This window comes from Bos taurus, chromosome 23 (genome assembly GCF_002263795.3).
Source record: "Bos taurus isolate L1 Dominette 01449 registration number 42190680 breed Hereford chromosome 23, ARS-UCD2.0, whole genome shotgun sequence".
NCBI lineage: Eukaryota > Metazoa > Chordata > Mammalia > Artiodactyla > Bovidae > Bos > Bos taurus.
Window position 1 is genome coordinate 41,424,875 of NC_037350.1, and position 19,581 is coordinate 41,444,455.

General features: G+C 43.2%; 1 protein-coding gene across 2 annotated transcripts in view; it reads left to right on the forward strand.

The window, feature by feature from the left end:
- DTNBP1 (dystrobrevin binding protein 1) overlaps window positions 1-19,581 on the forward strand; it is a 102,021-nt gene that overhangs the window by 42,636 nt on the left and 39,804 nt on the right. For both annotated transcript variants that reach the window (XM_059880254.1, NM_001045947.1), the window contains 1 exon segment: window positions 13,294-13,316. In XM_059880254.1, coding sequence (XP_059736237.1) covers window positions 13,294-13,316 — 23 coding nt within the window.

Genomic DNA, 19,581 nt, shown 5'->3' on the forward strand with positions numbered 1-19,581 from the left:
AAAGCCTTCCTAAAGGTCCTAAGGAACTGCAGCTTTTCCGCAGCAACCCCGTAAGTAGAAAATGATTTTTACTGTATATTTACTTACCCCGGTTCGATTCCTGGATCAGGAAGATCTGCTGGAGAAGGGATAGGCTACCCACTCCAGTATCCTTGGGCTTCCCTTGTGGCTCAGCTGGTAAAGAATCCGCTTGCAAGGGGAGAGACCTGGGTTTGATTCCTGGGTTGAGAAGATCCTCTGGATCTCCAGTATCACCCACTCCAGTATTCTGGATCTCCAGAATACCCACTCCAGTATTCTGGCCTGGAGAATTCCATGGACTGTATAGTCCATGGGGTCACAAGGAGTTGGATACGACTGAGCAACTTTCCCTTTCATTTTATTTACTTAGCTAAAGTTTCAGTCAGTGTGAAGAAATAGTAACTTCCAAACATACAAGGGGCTCCAGTTTAGCTCATGTGCAGACTTTATCAGGAAGTGGCCGGAGGATACGCTCTACAAATTAGGGAATAAACCAGTAAGAAGGAAGACGGAGTGTGGAAGAGAGACGAGCTGCTCTTAGCGGATGTGTCCAGTTCGAGAGAAACAGAATTCCTCGGATGATGGTGAAGAAAAGCTTCAGCGGGTCTGGAGAGCAGCCCAGACAGAAGCAGGAAGATCCCCCAGAGGATTCCAGGAGCAGTGTTTTCCAGGGGAGACTCTCTAGTGTGTGTGAGCACGTTGAGCTGGGTTTATAAGCTCTGATTGGAGAGTTTGATTATGTATTAGTGATAGGAATGTTTTCTAAAAAACTAAGCAAATAAGATGACTCTTAACACTAAGAAAATGCAATTTTACAAGAAAAGAAATGATACAATACATGGCTCAGTTATAGATTTTATACATATATATATATATTCTGATAATAATTAAGTGTGGCATATGGAGTCAAGCCAGAATTGTAGGTTATTGGGAAGATGCAGTGGAGGCATGTTTGTGTGGAGGGATGGGAGGGGTTGAAGGAAGCTAATCCTCAGCTTTCACAGCAGGAAATCAGTAAGCAATATTTAAAATGGGAAAAAATGAATAAATATCAGTGTTGACATGTTCTTTAGAAAAAATGAGGTAAATACTGGAAGAACTGACTGTAGCTGCTTTCAAAAAAGCAGGACAGGGACTTCCCTTATAGTCCAGTGGTTGAGAGTCTGCTCTTCCAGTGCAGGGGGCGTCAGTTTGATCCCTGGTCTGGAACTAACGGAGAAGGCAATGGCATCCCACTCCAGGACTCTTGCCTGGAAAATCCCATGGAGGGAGGAGCAAGTTAGGCTGCAGTCCATGGGGTCGCTAAGAGTTGGACACGACTGAGCGACTTCACTTTCACTTTTCACTTTCGTGCATTGGAGAAAGAAATGGCAACCCACTCCAGTGTTCTTGCCTGGAGAATCCCAGGGACGGGGGAGCCTGGTGGGCTGCCGTCTATGGGGTCACACAGAGTCGGACACGACTGAAGTGACTTGGCGGCAGCAGGCAGCAGCTAGGAACTAAGACCTTGCATGCTGCCTGATGTGGTTTAAAAAAAAAAAAAAAGGACAGAAAGATGGGGAGCACTGAGTGAGGCACTGATCTGCTTCATCATGAACCCTTGTGGGTACTATTTGACCTAAGGAATATACGTGTACTGTTTTGATAAACATAATTTTTTTGTTTTTTGTTAGCTGTAGCACTTCCTGATGTATTTTGCAGGAACAGAGGACTGAAAAGATAGCCTCTGATAAAACAGTCCACGATCAAATAAGTTCCAGAAACACTTGAGCCTGAATTTGCCTCATTTAACTTTGTAGTACACGTACACATGGTGATGTATTACACGTAGTACATGCCAGTGTGTTAAGGGTTCTGAGAATTCTCATGATAGAGAAATACGTTTGACTCACCACTTCACAGCTTACTTGCTTACAGAACCAGTTTGTGTGTAATATATATTAAAATTCCGTGAGTTGGTATCCTATAGTATACCATTGAAAAATTTTTCCAAAACTCCAAATTAAATATCTGTGGTCCACAGGGAAGAGTCTCTTAGAAATAAACCTCCTTCCTCTTTAACAAGCAGCCCTACAAACTAGTGATTTTTCTTTTCTGGCTCTGGAGGAGATAACATGTAATATAAGGGTTGGCTATATGATGTGGCTTCCCTGGTGGCTCAGATGGTAAAGTGTCTGCCTACAATGCGGGAGACCTGGGTTCAATCCCTGGGTCGGGAAGATCCTCTGGAGAAGGAAATGGCAACCCACTCCAGTACTCTTGTCTGGAAAAATCCCGTGGACAGAGGAGCGTGGTAGGCTATAGTTCATGGGGTTGCAAACAGTCGGACACGACTGAGAGACTTCACACATCACATATGATGTGAGGGCATTACAGTGTTCTCCCACTACATAGCTTTCCAGAAAATCTGGGTCGGACAACTCGATGAGGGTGGAGAGAGCAGGGGACTGAAAGGTAACGTCTCCTTCACCTCCAGCGCTGGGCGTGTCCATAGAGCACTGTCTCATCCCGCTCCCATCAGGGACTGGGACTGGGCGGGCAGCAGCTGTGGGAGTTGGGACAGAGGCTGAATTATTAGTACATGAACTCATGTAACTTCCTTGGGGCCAGGTTAAGGCCAGGTCCGTTTCTGACTGCTGCATTGGAACAAACGGAATCCATCCCAGGAGTTAGTGCATCTGTAGTTGAGAGTGGATATATGACATTTCATCATGTATTTGATAAGCATTCTCGGCACAAAGGATAAATTCCTGCCTCCTGTGAAAGGACGAATGTGACCCATCCCAACAGTTATGTGGCTTACGTGGCAGATTCCAGTGTGGGCAGAGGGAAAGAGCTTTAGAACACTCCTGGGGTGCATCCACCCTTGAAAAACATTTGAATCGGTGGTTTACCCTAAGTGGACTTCCCTGGTGGCTCAGTGGTAAAGAATCTGCCCACAGTGCAGGAGACACAGCGGAAATGTGGGTTCAGTCCTGGGTTGGGAAGATCCCCTGGAGAAGGAAATGGCTGCCACTCCAGTGTTCTTTCCTGGAGAATCCCATGGACAGAGGAGCCTGGGGGGGCTACAGTCCATGGGGTTGCAAAGAGTTGGACAGGACTGAGCATGTGCCTGCATTGCCCTAAGTGTTTCTGCATGGAAGGAGGACATCCTATTTTAGCTGGTTGTCTAATGAACATGACATATAAGCGACTGTGTAGTTGTGGGGGAAAATACCCATAAATAGCTTTTGTAATAACTCTTTTGCATATGAAGTGATATTAGTATGACTGATTGCTTTTATGGGCAGGAATAGACATCAGACAGTGGATAAACCATGGCTGTAGGCAGAGACAAGTACTGGTACCAGTAGTTGGGTCGTCAGATGGTTCAGAAGATGAGTTAGCCGTTATAAGTGTAACTGCTGGATGCCTTGTGTAGGTTTTCATAACCAATAGGAAATATATTTTTCATCAACTAAGAAGCATTAATATTGATTATATGAGCCAAAATAAAGAACATAAGACCATTTCCACGGGTTTGTCTAAGCTAGCAGTGAGAGAAATGGACTTGAGATGTGGAAGTCAGCTTGCATTTGACTTCCCAGGTGGCTCAGATGGTAAAGAATCTGCCTTTAATGCAGGAGACCTGGGTTCGATCTCCTGGAGAAGAGAATGGCTACCCACTCCAGTATTCTTGCCTGGAGAATTCTGTGGACAGAGGAGCCTAGTGAGCTACAGTCCATGGAGTCGGAAAGAGTTGGACACGGCTGAGCGAGTAACATTTGCATTTGTAGTCACGGATGTGGGGAGAACTAGATGGTAAATGTGTACATGATTTTTTAAAAGGATACTTTCAGACAATTGTATTGAAGAAAATAAAGCAGGGTAATGTGACAGTGGTGGGGAGGGAGGGCCCTTCCTGGAGGACACATGAGGACTGAGGCCTGAGTAAGGAGGCAAGCGCACAGGGATGGAGAGGACACCCTCCCCTGCAGAGGGGCTGCAGGTGAGTGAAGGAGGAGAGTGAGAAGAGGAGAGTGAAGAAGAGGCGCTAAATGGAAAGGTACAATTCAGAGCTCCCTAAGTTTGTGATCTTTTCAGTACCACCATAATATTCCTTAGAATGATTGTTGAGATTCTTTCATAATAATGACATTAAAATCATATATAAGCTAGTGATCTAATTAAAATATTTTTTACTTCCAGAGTTCTAGATCCTTTGTTTTCCCCTTCAGTTTGTAGCATACCATCAGAATTTCTCTGAAAATAGCTGCATCTTAAAGAACAGTGTGATTTTAGTAAGTTAGCTTAATTATAAATGACTCATAATTTTAACACAGCCTTCCATTGGACTTGAAATCTGCTTTGGGGCATACTGAACTCTAGAAGCATTTTTCACTAATGCATTTAGGCTTTGAAACTTAATTGTTATCCCTTATAAACTGTCTCTTGTGAGTGGGGGGCACAGCTTCGGTTGATATAATTTAGCGCCCAGGCATATTCTGAAAGAGTCATTGTTCCTTTTGCTTTATGTATTACAGCTAAAGCTAAGGAACTGTGCTCTTCTTTGTGTTTGTGTTGTTGCTGTTGATGTGGACTGTAGACTAAGTTTTGTTGCTGTTGTTTTTTAGTCCCTCAGTCCTGTCTGACTCTCTGCAACCCCATGGACTGCAGCACGCCAGGCTTTCCTGTCCTTCATCATCACCCGGAGCTTGCTCAAACTCATGTCCATTGAGTCAGTGATGCCATCCAACCTTCTCATCCTCTGTCGTTCCCTTCTCCTCTTGCTTTCAATCTTCCCCAGCATCAGGGTTTTTTCCGATGAGTTGGCTCTTGGCATCAGATGGCCAAAGTGTGGAAGCTTCAGCATCAGTCCTTTCAATGAATATTCAGGGTTTATTTCCTTTAGGATCGACTGGTTTGATCTCCTCAGTCCAAGGAACTCTCAAGAGTCTTCTCTGACACCACAGTTTAAATGCATCAGTTCTTCAACGCTCAGCCTTCTTTATGATCCAGCTCTTACATTCATACATGACTACTGAGAAAACCATAGCTTTGACTAGCTGGACTTTTGTCAGCAAAGTGATGTCTCTGCTTTTTAATACGCTGTATAGGTTTGTCATCTTGTCTTCCAAGGAATAAGTGTCTTTTAATTTCATGGCTGCAGTCATCATCTGCAGAGATTTTGGAGCCCAAGAAAATAAAGTCTGTCACTGTTTGCATTGTTTCCCCATCTATTTGCCATGAAGTGATGGGACTGGATGCCATGATCTTAGTTTTTTGAATGTTGAGTTTTAAGCCAGCTTTTTCACTTTGCTCTTTCACTTTCCTCAAGAGGCTCTTTAGTTCCTCTTCACTTTCTGCCATAAGGGTGGTGTCATCTGTATATCTGAGGTTATGCAGACTAAGTTTAGAAAAGAGGCTCTTTAGTTCCTCTTTGCTTTCTGCCATACGGGTGGTGTCATCTGCACATCTGAAATTATGCAGACTAAGTTTAGAAAAGTCTTTAGGGCAAAGAATGATAGATTTGAGATGTTATGGCATGTCTTTAGTAGTATTTGACCAGCTTACATTCTAGAGAATAACCCACCAAACTCCTGAGCTTCAAGAAATGACATTTCAGAGAGTTGAGGGGATTGTGCTGGGCAGACTTGCCACAGGCCTGGCTTTGCTGAGAATAGGACAAGGAGGAGCTAGGGGCATTCTCCAAGGTGAAGGTGACTGGAACCAGAAGAGGAGGTCTGGTGGAGATGGGCAGGAAGGCAGCAACTAAGTAGCCCCTGAGGTTCTGTGTGGAGGGTGGTTTGGGTGCTGAGTGGGAAACAGATGAGCAGTGTCCCCTCAGGCAGCGCTTCTATGTAAAGGGTCCTCCCCAGGTGGAAGAACGTGGAAGCAGACTGACTCTCCCCCTGACCCAGCCAAAAACCAGACACAGTAAATGAAATAACACTCGTTGGGACACTTTACACTGGGCAGAGAGGAGAAGAGATCCTTGGTCAGTAGGAGACAAGCCCCGTGGTGGCTCCAGCATTCTGCCAGCAGAGTTTCCAGGCTGTGTGCAGAAAGGAAAACCAGGTAGAGTCTGGCAGGCCCTCTGAGCTGAAGAGTGGAGCTGAGCGTCTGGAAACCCAAAACAGCTGGAGTTTACAGGGCTCAGAACCAGAGAGCAGGAATACCGAGAATCTGCAGAGGGCTCCCCGGAAACTTCAGCAGGGGACCGGTCATTCACATGAGCAAACGACCCAGGGAGGAGGAGGAGGAGGGGACCGCACCCATTAGGATTAGTTAGCAGTGCCTGTCAGCCAGAGACTGAGAATTCCTGGGGAAATTCCTCGGGAAAGCTTCCCTTAACAGTTGGCCCTTGACTGAGCCCCGTTCCAGATCTGCTTAACTAATCAGAAAAGCAAGCATCAAAGAGATCAAGCTGTTTCCAAATAGATTAACTGTATCCCAGCAAGAATGTTTCTAGAAGCTACAAAAATAGCCAGTAGTCAACAAGGTAGATCATTCTAACAGGTTGCTTGTGAATGGACAAGATGCACGACACACCAGAGTTCAACTGAGGTTGCCAGAGAAAGGTGGTCTAAGGCTGTGTTATGTTAAGACTTCCATGGAGGCCAAATCCGTGATGCACTTTAAATATTTAACCTGTATTTCTCCTCTTAGCTCTTTAGGTAACTGTGCCCATTGACAGACCAGCCCTTATTTGCCTGGCCTCTGGAAGCCGTCTCTAGCACTCGCACCCTCAGTTTTCTCTGCTGCCATTGTAGATGCTGTGGTTCTGTTATTCTCTTGGGTTCTGTTATTGGTTATTGCTTCCTCTCATTCTGTGTAATAAAGATGTCTTATTCTGTAACGTACCCCCTCCGTAGGATCTGTGTAAGGAGCAAATGACAACAGGGCTTCTAAAGTTTTGAGAAAATTACCTCAAGCACGTGGGCCAGCTCTTCTCGCCCTTGAGAATGAAAGTCACTCAGTCGTGTCCAACTCTTTGCGACCCCATGGACTGTACAGTCCATGGAATTCTCCAGGCCAGAATACTGGAGTGGGTAGCCTTTCCCTTCTCTAGAGGAGCTTCCCAACTCAGGGATCGAACCCAGATCTCCTGCATTGTAGGCGGATTCTTTACCATCTGAGTGACAAGGGAGGCCCAAGAACTTTATCCAACTTCTACCCTCTCAGCCACAAACTCACCAAGCCAGTAAGGGTACACATCTTCAGGACTGCAGAATGCTTAAAAGATTAAATAAGAGTGGGTAGTAGCTGGTCTTTCAGGAGAGAGGTCTGGTAAGATCTTTCCTAGCCCTCAGTCATAGCAAAGGGAACTCTTCTACTGTGTTTAATACAAAAAGTATTGCTGGTCAACACGAAAAAAAATGCCCCTAAATATTTTCAAATGTGGAAAAAAGGTTAGAATTGATCTTGCACCTTACATTTTGAATGGTATTTTGCCATCTAGAATCATTGTGTTAGGTTTTTGACATGGGTTTGTCCTGGGGAAGCAGTTTAGTGTTTAAAGAAAGTATCCTTCCATCTCTGAGATGATTGTGTTTGTGGAGACATTTATCCAGGGCTCCAATCTGTTTGCATCTGTGGGTCTGATTTAGTTGACTTCTATACATGCACAGATTTAATATACTTCTTGCAACATTCCATGGATTTATTTGTTAATGTGATGTTTTTTTTTTGTTTTTATTCTGCCCTCATAACTCAACCCCTGTGGATAAAATGATGAAATAGCAGCTTCACCCTTTGGAAATATTATTAGATTTTGAGTCCAGTGTTATTTGTTGAATGTTTTAGTTTCAGGGGTTTGTCATGCTAAATTCTGTGATAGCATTTGCTGAACTGAGTAAAATTTAAAATATAGTAAAAACCTAAAGGGAGGCATTTCAATTCTTCCTACTTAATTGATCTTCTGAAAATATTATTAAACTTTGGAAATGAAGAGACTCAGAGTTTTGAAATTGCAAGAGGCAAACAAGTTGTTATCATATCAGATGAATTACTACGTGGCCAAGCTTTTATTTTTTAATAAAGAATAAATTCCCCCCTAGTTAGAATAAGAGCTTCTTTTAAGAAGCAGGTATGTTTAGTCCTTCTGCAGCCAGAGTTCTTGGTAACCTGACTTGCTGAGTGTATGTCGTGTGTGACTCTGTGCACACATGTGGTCAGGGCAGATGACACATAATCTTTGCACTTCAGGATTTCGGCAGTGTGATTGTAGAGATGGCGTGTGTGCTAAGTCACTTCAGTTGTGTCTGACTCTGTGGGACCCTACGGTCTATAACCTTCCAGGCTCCTCTGTCCATGGGATTCTCAGGCAAGAATACTGGAGTGGGTTGCCATGCCCTCCTCCAGGGATCTTCCTGCCCCAGGGATGGAACCCGCATCTCTGACGTCTCCTGCATTGGCAGGCGGGCTCTTTATCACTAGTGCCACCTGGGTAGCCCCATAGGGATGACACCCGTATGGAAATCATGGCGTTACAAGGCAGTGTACCAGTGTTATAGCACTGATGGACGTGAGTCCTGTAGGAGGTGAGTGAGAGGAGACGGCCATGTGGGTGTGATGGACGTCTTCATGGAAAAGACTAACTTGGATACTGTTTTACATTGATGATTACCATTAACCATTTCTGATAGTTTGGAGAGTGACCAGAACTTAAAACTCCTGCTCACCTGTGCCTTTTCACTTGGTGAGCTGAGAAGGCGACATTAATGGTCAAGAGGGAAGTATCTGCAGTGTTCTCATCAGTGTTACCTGTCTTCCTCACTTACACTTTCCCTCAAGACTCAGTTCAGTCCTGGCTTCTCCAGGAAGCCTTTCCCGTTGGTCCTCGGTGTGAGTCACCCCCTCCTCTGTATTCCTGGAGAGTCCTCAGCGTGGCTGGCGTTAGCAGAGTGCTAATCTATGACATCGACTTCTGACTGCTGCTTTACTTCTGTATCCCTCACTAAATTTCCTTGAGGTTGTGGCGCGTACATAACTCAACCCTAGCATTATTCCTGCTGCTGTTCCTCGCATTGCTAGTGTCTAAGGCACAATACATCAATACATTTTTTTGTTGTTGAATGAATGATCAAACTCAGAGGTTACGTTCAGTATAAGAAAATGAGTATTTATCTCCTGGAAAAGGAAGTCCCTTTTCATGATATTTATCATGACAGTAGGAGTGATGGACAGAATTGGATGGATTCGGGGCACGTTTTGAGATAGAGTTAACAGGTTTTGTTGGTGGATTGGATGTGGCGAAGGAGGGAGATGGATCAACCAAGGCTTGAGGAGTGTGGTGATGGCCTGAGTGGAGGTGTGGGAGACTGTAGGAAGAACAGGCTCTTTTGCAAGTGTTGCTGGGACGCCTGCTTCACTTCCCAAGCAGTATTCTCAGATAGGCAGTTGCGTATGAGTCTAGAGCTCCAAGAAGAGATCAAGACAGGAAGTATAAATTGAGAGCCTGTGGGTGGCATTTAAGGCCACGGAGCTGGATGAATTGCCTTGTGAGAGCAAGTAAGTTAAGAAGGGGGCCGGGGCAAGCTGGCAAAGCTCAGGCATCTTGTGGTCTGGAAGGGGCGGAGAAGTAGCAAAAGGAACTGGGAGAGGAGGAGGAAAACTCGAGAAAATGCTCTCAAGGAATCACCAGCTGAGTCAATTGCTGCTGAGGGATTCAGATGAAAAGTGAGAGCGAACATCGCCTTTGGCAGCAGGGCGGTTGTCAGTGGTCTTGTTGTGCAGAGCTGGGGTCTGGAAGCCACGCTGGAGTGGTTTCAGGACTGAGTGGGAAGTTGGGGAGCTAAGTCTTTGAGTGGGTTACAAGGGTTGGGAGTCATGGCTCAGCATGTCCAGCCTTAGGTTTCCAAGCTCCCAGATTATTTCATTATGTTCCAAATGGAACTTACGCACTGCCCTCCAAAATCTGTTCCTCTTCCTGTTTTCTGCTGATGAATTCCCTTTCCTTCCAGTGATGCAGACAGGAAGCCTCATGGTTATATACTTCTTCCCATGGGTCAATTGCCATGGTCTGTTGACTCTTCTCCCCAGCGTTTTCAAATTGGACCCCCTCCCTTCATTGGCCCTGGAGGAGGAAATGGCACCCCACTCCAGTATTCTTGCACGGAGAATCCGATAGAGGAGCCTGGTGGGCTACATTCAGTGGGGTCGCAGAAGAGCTGAATGTGACTGAGCGACTGAGCATGCTTTGTTGCTGTTGCCACTGCACTTGCTCCTTCCGGGCACTAATTAGATCTTCTTCAAACTCCTCTAATAGTTTCTTAGGTGCTCCCTGCTTCATTCTTCCCCGCTGTCAGTACGTCTATCCGTCACAACTAGAACATTCTTCCTGAAGCATGGCTTTGCTTGTGATATTCTCCTGCTAAAAATAAAAGCAGATCCTTTTAGCCGGGCACTCAGAAGCCTCTGCCTCTTCAACCTCGTCTCCCACCACTTTCTCTTCATTCAGCCTGCTGTCCCAACGGGCTTGCTCTTTCCTGAAGATAACCTACACCATTCAGCTTCCACACCTTCACTTTGACCCTGACTGTCTTCCCTCCCTTCTCTTATACCTTCTGTACTCCTGGATGCTGTTGCCTCTGGCATTATGGCTGCTAAGTCGCTTCAGTCGTGTCCAACTCTGTGTGACCCCATAGACGGCAGCCCACCAGGCTCCCCCGTCCCTGGGATTCTCCAGGCAAGAACACTGGAGTGGGTTGCCATTTCCTTCTCCAGTGCATGAAAATGAAAAGTGAAAGTGAAGTCGCTCAGTCGTGTCCGACTCTTAGCGACCCCATGGACTGCAGCCCACCAGGCTCCTCCATCCGTGGGATTTTCCAGGCAAGAGTACTAGAGTGGGATGCCATTGCCTTCTCCGCTGGCATTATGGAGTCTGTCCTAAAAATTACGACACTTCAAGGCTTTCAGGGCTATTGCTTTTCTTTATCAGGTCTTTAAACTTATAAAATTCTTCTGTCATAGTGATCTTTACCTTAAACCACAGTCACCTGTACCACCCCAGTCTCCACTGTCTTCTTGATTAAGGAATTGGGTACAGGACTCTCTTACTCTCGGAAAGAAACTCTCTTGGAAGTTTCTTGAATTGCCATGGGTCAGGCTATTCTGTAAATAAGGGCCTAGAAAGGCACCCTGCTCACCTTGACTCTTTTCTCGTAGCAGCTTCCCATTGTTTTGATGAGGCAGCCAGCAGGTTGGAAGGTGGGCACAGTAACTCCAGTGAAAGCTCTTAATTGGGCAATGACTCATTACTGGGCTTCCCTTGTGGCTCAGCTGGTAAAGAATCCACCTGCAATGCGGGAGACCTGGGTTCGATCCCTGGGTTTCGAAGATCCCCTGGCGAAGGGAAAGGCTACCCACTCCAGTATTCTGGCCTGGAGAATTCCATGGACTGTGTAGTCCATGGGGTCACAAAAAGTTGGACACGACTGAGTGACTTTGACTTCACTGACTCATTACTAACACAGACACTGGATTCTTGGCTCCATGGTTGTTATTTGGGGTAGCAGTAAGGGAAGACTGTGCAATCATTCTTCCCAGTTTCACCTTTTCTTAAAACAGGAGGTGCCTTTTTGAAATTTCACTGTTTCGGGTTCCAAAAGAAGGAAAGCAGAGGCTCTCTGAAGACTGTAATCAGAGAAAAGAGAATTACTGTTTAGAATACTGAACTGAGGGACTTCCCTGGTAGTCCAGTGGCTAAGCCTTGGCATTCCTAATGCAGGGAGCCCAGGTTCGATCAGGGAACTAGATTCCACAGGACACATCTAAGAGTTCCCATGCTGCAACTAAGACTGGCACGGGCAAATAAATATTAAAAAAAGAAGAAGAAGGAATACTGAACCAAGTGTTCTGTCACCCTGCCCAGCCCTCGGTGGCCATGGGGAATGGCTCACGAGGGCGTCTGGAGGGATACGTGAAGGCGCCCCCTTAGGATGCTGTCTTCGGCGCGTGCTGCCTTTCTCTCAGGCCTTTTCAGCTTTCATCCCATTTGTTGTTGTTCAGTCGCTAAGTCATGTCCGACTCTTGCGACCCCATAGACCGTAGCCCGCCAAACTCCTCGTCCCTGGGGTTTCCCAGGCAAGAATACTGGAGTGGGGTGCCACTTCCTTCTCCAGGCATCTTCATCCCATTACTGGAATGTAAAATAGGTTTCAGGCAGGTTTACTTTCTACCTGATCTTTTAAGAATGAAGCTGGGCTATTGGCCCAAGGGAAATGATTGCACCCATTTTAAAGACAGGATTGAAAGTAATTTTTTTATTCCTTAGTTAATGAACTCTGGTGCTAGAGTAATGTTATCATGAGTTAGTATTTCTAGGAGAAAAAAAAAAAAGTGATACGACCACGTGATTTAAGAACCTGTTTTAAGAACACTGGCTTTTCAGTGAGCAGCTTGCCAGTCCTCCCTGGCCAGCTGGTCATGGTAGTCAACTGTTTAGGAACATGAGCAGTATTGTAATTAGCAATGAGGAATTCTGATTTGAAAATCCAGAATAGCTCTAGATATTTAGTTAAACCCCTCATGCAAATAAAAGACAAACATCTCATATTTTAAGTGGGATAAGCCTTTACAAATAAATTTGCCTCCTTAAAATTACTTTTAATTAGTACTGATACTGAGAAAAATATAATCATAAAATTATTAAGGAAAACCTGAAAAAAACTTGCTTTTGACTTCTTTGTCAAAAATGTTTTACGACTGTTCATCTATCTTCCCTGGATGTACGTCTCCTAGGAGACTGTGTTTCAGCATTCCTGACTGACACAAAATCACACACCAGAGGGTTTCCCGGAGGCTTGGCCCTTTTGTGACAGGATGGTCTGTGGACTTCAGCCCTTTGAAATATGATTTCCCCTTTCATTTAGAACAGGAAATAACTGCTCCTCTTTTGAATGATTTTTAATCAAAGATTTTTAAAAACTCTATTATTTATCCATGAAAGGAAAAGTAAGTTGCTTTTATAAACTGGTAGTTAAATATATTAGATGGTTCATGGCTGGCATTAAAATGCTCTATGTTTTTTTGTTTTGTTTAAGTGTTTCAGTGTTTTAATAGTTTAAATTTTGGTAGAACTTTTTTGAACTATTAGTAGAGTAATAGAAAAACTGAGAATAGTAGCTTTAGGCTAACTGTATTGGTAATTTCAAAGAGTAAGGGACTCTATTTGAGCATCTAGAAATGCCACTCTCAGCAATTAAAGTACTTAATATTTTATTATAATCTAAGAGCAGTTTCCATTGGGAGTAGATTAATAAATATATGTTTTCTTTGTTTTTCCTACAGGAAGGAACTTGAAACCTTCAAAGGTAATTTTGTGTTTAATTCTTCACTTTAAAGTAGATGAGAGTTAATTGATGTCAGATGTTTTCTCTTGATGATAATGAAAGAATGCATTCCTTTTTCTTTAAATCAGACAGTTTACATCAGAAAATGCAAGTTTGCTTAATTCTGTTTTATCAATTTATTTAATCACGGTGGTTTTGATATTCTTTTTCAGCTGTAACACATGTACCAAGTGAGAGTATCTGCTAGTGGCATCATCAATAGTATGTTAGGATGACATAATGCTGACTTAGAGGTTGCCGAGAATCACAATTGGAGAAGATTCTGGTTTCTGTTGTGTAGAGAATCTGGGCCACACGGAGAGGTGATGGTGATAGAGGTGGCCCTGCAGGCAACCGAGTCGCCTGACCCGCCTGCAAGGTGTTCAGTGCTGGGCCTGCTCAGCCACCGTCTTGTAACTTTGGATAAGTCTCTCTACCTTTTTCAAGCTTATCTGTAAAATCGTAAGCTTTGCTGAGCTATATTCTGAGACACTAAAAGTGCCTAGCATTGCTTTTTAATTTTAGGGAACTTTTGCAAGTGAGCATGAGAAGTAATTCTTGGTCGTGCTGACTCTTGGAAACACTCATGAAAAATAGGGAAAACCACAGACTTTCAGAAGCTCAAAGCCCTTCCAGCTTGCCACTTTTCAATTATGCTTTAGAGGTTGAGTAGTGAAATTTCTATTCTCAGAGTATTTCAGTAACTGAGAAGACTCTGAATTGTTGTTTATTATGTTTCATTTATAAACTGGTATTGACTTTTTGAGTTACTGGTTAAAGATTTTTCCAGAACATTATTTACAGTTGAATTGTTTATCTGTGTGATATGTTTGGATGTTTTAGAGAAAGCAACTAATACTTGAGATAAAAGGTATAAAGGCTTATTCCTGCTACATCTGTTATTAAACCGACTTGACTTGGCTGGGTTTCTGTTTGGCTGAAGTTATAGTGAATGATTTAGTTCACCAGTTTGTTAAGGGCGATGTTAAATGGGCATGATCTGATGTATTATCATGGTTATCATTATTCTTAATCAATTTGTGAACCACAACTCATGTACATTATTTTTCATCACTGGTTTAAAATAAGATTTGAAATCCCCATAAGGTGTTATTTTCTCTCTCCTCCTTTCTTTTAGTCTACTAGCGTCTTCTTATACTGTATTGGGGGAAGAAAAAAAATCAAGTTAATATTAAAAGACAAGGCAGAGACCCAGATTATGCAACATGTCAGCTTTGCTTGCATCTCAGTACTGAGGCTTTTTTTTTCTTTTTGTGTGACAGTATTCCAGAAAAAGAGGAGACCAGCAGTTTGCAAGAGGGTAGATAGTGTTAGGTATTACCTGATAGAATAATTCAATTCATGCTGAAATATCTTGTTTTTACATATATCCCTAATTATGTACAACACTTAACAGCACATCCAACCCACAGGCCAGTTAAAGCTCTCAATTAGAACAAACCTTAAATGGATTATTGTATCATAATCTAGTTTTTTAAAGAACTAATATTCATTAAAAATTATTTCCTCTTGAGTGTTTTGCTAATACTTCAAAAGCATGTGTAGCTTGCAATAAAAAAATATAACTAGTCTTCCAAGACATTACTGGAGAAGAGAATTCGTTCAAAGATACAATAATTTGTTATTTTTTGAACATTGCTTTTGCCTTTGTTTTTCCTTTATACATTTCAGGAAAACAAAAAATATTACTTCCTCCAATTGTTTTATTCAAGTTGTAGTTATATTTAGAAGCTTTTTGGTAAGTTGGGGAAGAACTAACTTTTCGGGGCAAAATTAGTAACCCTCAAGATTAGTGACATAGATCAGTGTGATCCACTGAGTTCTGGATTCTTCCTTCTGTACTCCATTGAGGTTAATGAGTTCATCTTTATCTTGCACTTAAGATATATCTAGCAAATCTCTACAGTATTATTGAAATGGTTCATTATTTGTTTTGTTTTTTTAATATTGGCAGCAGGAAGGTTTTCTCTTTTCTCTCCAATATTGCCTTTCTTTAAACTCTTTAGTGTTAGTCACTTGAATATTATACAATATGAAAAGGGTAAGATCTTTAAAGTCTTAATTTTTTAATTTTCAGTGAGAAGGAACCCCATTATTATAACTACACGTAGAGTAAATAAATTGGGGTGCAAGTATATTTTTACATTAGTTTTCTCCAGATATATGCCCAGGGATGGGATTGCTGGATCATATAGTAGTTTTATTTTATTTTTTCAAGGAACCTCCATACTATTTTCCATAGTGGTTATACCAATTTACATTCCCACCAACAGTGGGGATCTTTTCTCCACACTCTCTCCAGGATTTAATATGCAGTTTAATTAAATATCAACATTTAATACACAGTTTAATTAAATACCAAATAAAATCATGAAACCTCCGTTTTAAGGAGAACTGTTTTTAAGAAAATTAAGTTGACTGCTTTGGAAGACCTGATACAGGTAAATAGCTTTTTAAAAAATTACTGTAAAATGTTAAATTAGAAATTAAAAAAGACTTGGGGGAAAATAATAAAAATTCTGAAAGAGTCCATACACAAATTGTTTCTCACTTCTTAAATTCCCTTTCTGCTTTTAAAAATAGGCTGGAACTTTTATCCAGTGCTGAATAGGTGGCTTATACAAAGATTTTTTTCAACCAGTGGACCTATAGTCAAAGAACTCAGAAAAAAGTATGGTTATATTTGAAGTTAAAGTGTCTGTATCTGTGTTTTTAAAAAGCCTTTGTCTTGGCTGCTCTGGCTCGTCACTGCTGTGCCCAGGCTGTCTCCCGTGGCAGCGAGTGTGGGCTGCCGTCCAGTCGTCGTGCGCGGGCTTCTCATCGCGGTGGTTTCTCTGGTTGCAGAGCTCGGCCTCTAGGATGCTCGGGCTCTGCAGTTGCCCCACGGCCTCTGGGATTTTCCCAGACCAGGGACTGAACCGATGTCCCCTGGCCCACTGGGGAAGCCCTTGCATGTGTGTGTTTTTAATGATTTACTATGTTAACTGCTTTATTAAAAATTAAGTGAGCAGCATGGGATCCAGCTGTGTTATCTAAGAGGACATCTACTGTAATCTCCTCTTTAATATAGCACTGCCCGGCCATGTCAGAAATGGGACGGACTGACAGTGTGAAAACATGCCAGGATTTAGTGGCCATCGCTGTCACAGTGAGTGGGTCACCAGAGAATGTGGGGAGAGGCGGCTAAGACCAGCCGAGGGAGTGTGATCCCACTTAAGGCTTTGTTCTGGGAAGCAAAGCCAGTGAAGGATACAGGGCCAGAGCGCTCATCAAAACTGCCCAAGACAGCTCTGTGACAGGAAGGTCCAGAGAGGAGAAGGCTTAAAGGAGAAGTGGTCATCAGTGCTGGAAGTAACGTAGGAAGGTTGAGCAGAATGGGGAATCCCACTGGAGTTAACAGTGAATAGATTAGTGGTGACCTGACAGAGCTCTTTGTAAAGGGAGACTCCAGATTGCAAATCAGAAGCATGTGAGACATTTAGGAAAGAAATGAAAAGGTCACGTGAGATAGAATCAGGGTCAAGGTCAGGGAAGAAGGTGAAGTTGAAGACGTTAAGGACTTGATTAAGATCTAGAGAAGATGGAGAAAAAATACCCAGATAGGTTGTCCTTGGAGAGGATCGAGGGATATCTCTTTTTCTGAGACTTCAGAGAAGGAAAGGATGGCAGGTCATAGGGGAAAAAAAAATCTGTGGAAGGCAAGATTGTCTGAATTTGCAAGGCTAGGCTCAGAAGTAGAAATACAAACCAAAACAAACCATGCTTTGGTTAACACAAAGCTGGGAATTAAAGAGCACATACGATGGGTCATCAGAGCACCGTAATCTTGGGTGCTAATAAGATCATGATTAAAATGATTGGCCGTGGAATTCAGCCAGAAAGGAGAGGCCTGAAGAGACCAGTAAAATAAGCAAGATACGAGGTACTGGGGATGGTGTTCCCCTTAAAGATGGAAAACACTTGGGTGGTTGAGTATGTGGTTGACCACACTTCTTGTGGTCAAAGAAAGAATTTCAGTTTGACATCGTTGAGATAGAGCAGTTCCCAGTGATGATCATGGCTAAATTTGAGTGAAAAAGAAGGCATAAAATTCCCCATCTGACTTGGGGAATTCTGAGGCCATGAGGAGTCACACTTATTTGGGTGACTCAGATATGAATTATCCATACCAGTGGCTTAGTAGCCACAGCAGGTCATGAATTTAGATGTGATAGATGGAAAGCTTGGGTAGAACATGTTGGGTCAATTCAAGAGTTAGCCGTAAGGCAGAACTCTTCTGCTGCCATTTGGCAATAAAATGGCAACCCACTCCAGTGTTCTTGCCTGGAGAATCCCAGGGACGGAGGAGCCTGGTGGGCTGCTGTCTCTGGGGTCGCACAGAGTTGGACACGACTGAAGCGACTTAGCAGCAGCAGCAGCAGGCAATGGAGACCCAGGTTGGGTAATACCACTGTCCTCTGTCCTCAAGGGGCTAAAGCACAGTGGCAAAGCTTCTAGGATAGAGAGGCAAATATATGATTTTAATACAATGACAAAAATATTAAAATAGAAATAAGCACACTATGGTGGGAGTACTCAGTCTTTTAGAGAGAGGCACTTGAATGCCGACCTGGCAGAAACAGGTAATAAGGACATTCCAGGAAGAGGAAAGAACAACTGCAAAGATGCAGGGACGTTTATCTTATTTCAAGAGCACAAGTTAAAATTGAACTTCTTGTTCAATGAGGAGACCACAATTAGTGAGTGCTGAAGCATCTGGTGTGTGGGTACAGTAGTGAGGGGTGAAGTTGAGACGTGGGCAGGGCACACATGCCGCACAGCTTGTATGCCACGCAGAGGAGCTTTGGCTTTTTCTTTGGACTAGTGGTCTCCACGGAGAAGGCAATGGCACCCCACTCCAGTACTCTTGCCTGGAAATCCCATGGATGGAGGAGCCTGGTAGGCTGCAGTCCATGGGGTCGCTAAGAGTCAGACACGACTGAGCGACTTCACTTTCACTTTTCCCTTTCATGCATTGGAGAAGGAAATGGCAACCCACTCCAGCGTTCTTGCCTGGAGAATCCCAGGGACGGGGGAGCCTGGTGGGCTGCCGTCTATGGGGTCACACAGAGTCGGATACGACTGAAGCGACTTAGCTTAGTGGTCTCCAAAGAGGCCCATGAGTATCCAGAGTAATGTCAGTAGTGGTGGAGAAGAAAACTGGAACTTCTATTTCTTTTTTTATGTCATCCTTTTATAATTCAATTTTTGTGCATCTTCTATAATAAACTAGGACAGGTATTGATGTATATGTTATAAAATATACATATTTGAGGGTGCATGTTAAACGCTTTTGTTCATGGCAAGACTGCTCAGCAATCACTGTTGTAGCTGGGAGAGATGAGGTAGGGATGGGAGAACCAGAAGGTTCAGTTTAGGATAACAGGAGGCAGTCTGCATTATAGAGCAGGTTTTCTGGGATCATAGGTTTTCTGAAGACAGATTGGAAAAGAGCAGGTCTAGAGCAAGAAGGGTTGGTTGAGAAACTACTACATAGACTTGAATGAAGGCAGTGGTAGAATGGAGAGAAAGGCCCAGATTGAAGAATCAAGAATTTCATCACTCTTGTGGGAAGTCTAGGATGACTGGAATTCTGGCTAGGACATGTGGGTGGATTTTTCTTTTACCAGGAAATGTAATACAGGCAGAAGAGCAGATTTGGGAGGGAACCATAGTGGATACTGTTGGTTTTGGGAGGAGGAGGTACAGTATCAGTTGATTAATGATAATAATTAATAGTTTATTAATGCCAGCAAGTTCCCAGTAACCCCACAAAAGTGCAGAACTTTTTGATATCTGATAGAGAAATGCTTTTTAAAATGTTTTATTGAGATTTGACTTTCATATCACAAATTGCATTCATTTTTAAGTGTATGATTCAGTGAGTTTTAGTAAATTTATAGAATTGTGCAGCCATCATCAGAACACAGTTTTAGAACATTCTCATCACCCGTCACCATTCCTTTCTGCCCCTCTGCATTCCCAGCCCCAGGCAGTCATTAATCAGTTTCTGTCTCCGTAGACTTCCCTTTTCTGGACCTTTCATACGAATGCAGTCATGCGATGTGTTGTATTTTTGCTTCTGGATTCTTTCAGTCATGTTAAATTTTTGGAGTTCATCCATGTTGTAGCATATATCAGTAGACGGTTCTTTTTATTGCTGAATTAATATCCCATTGTATGAATT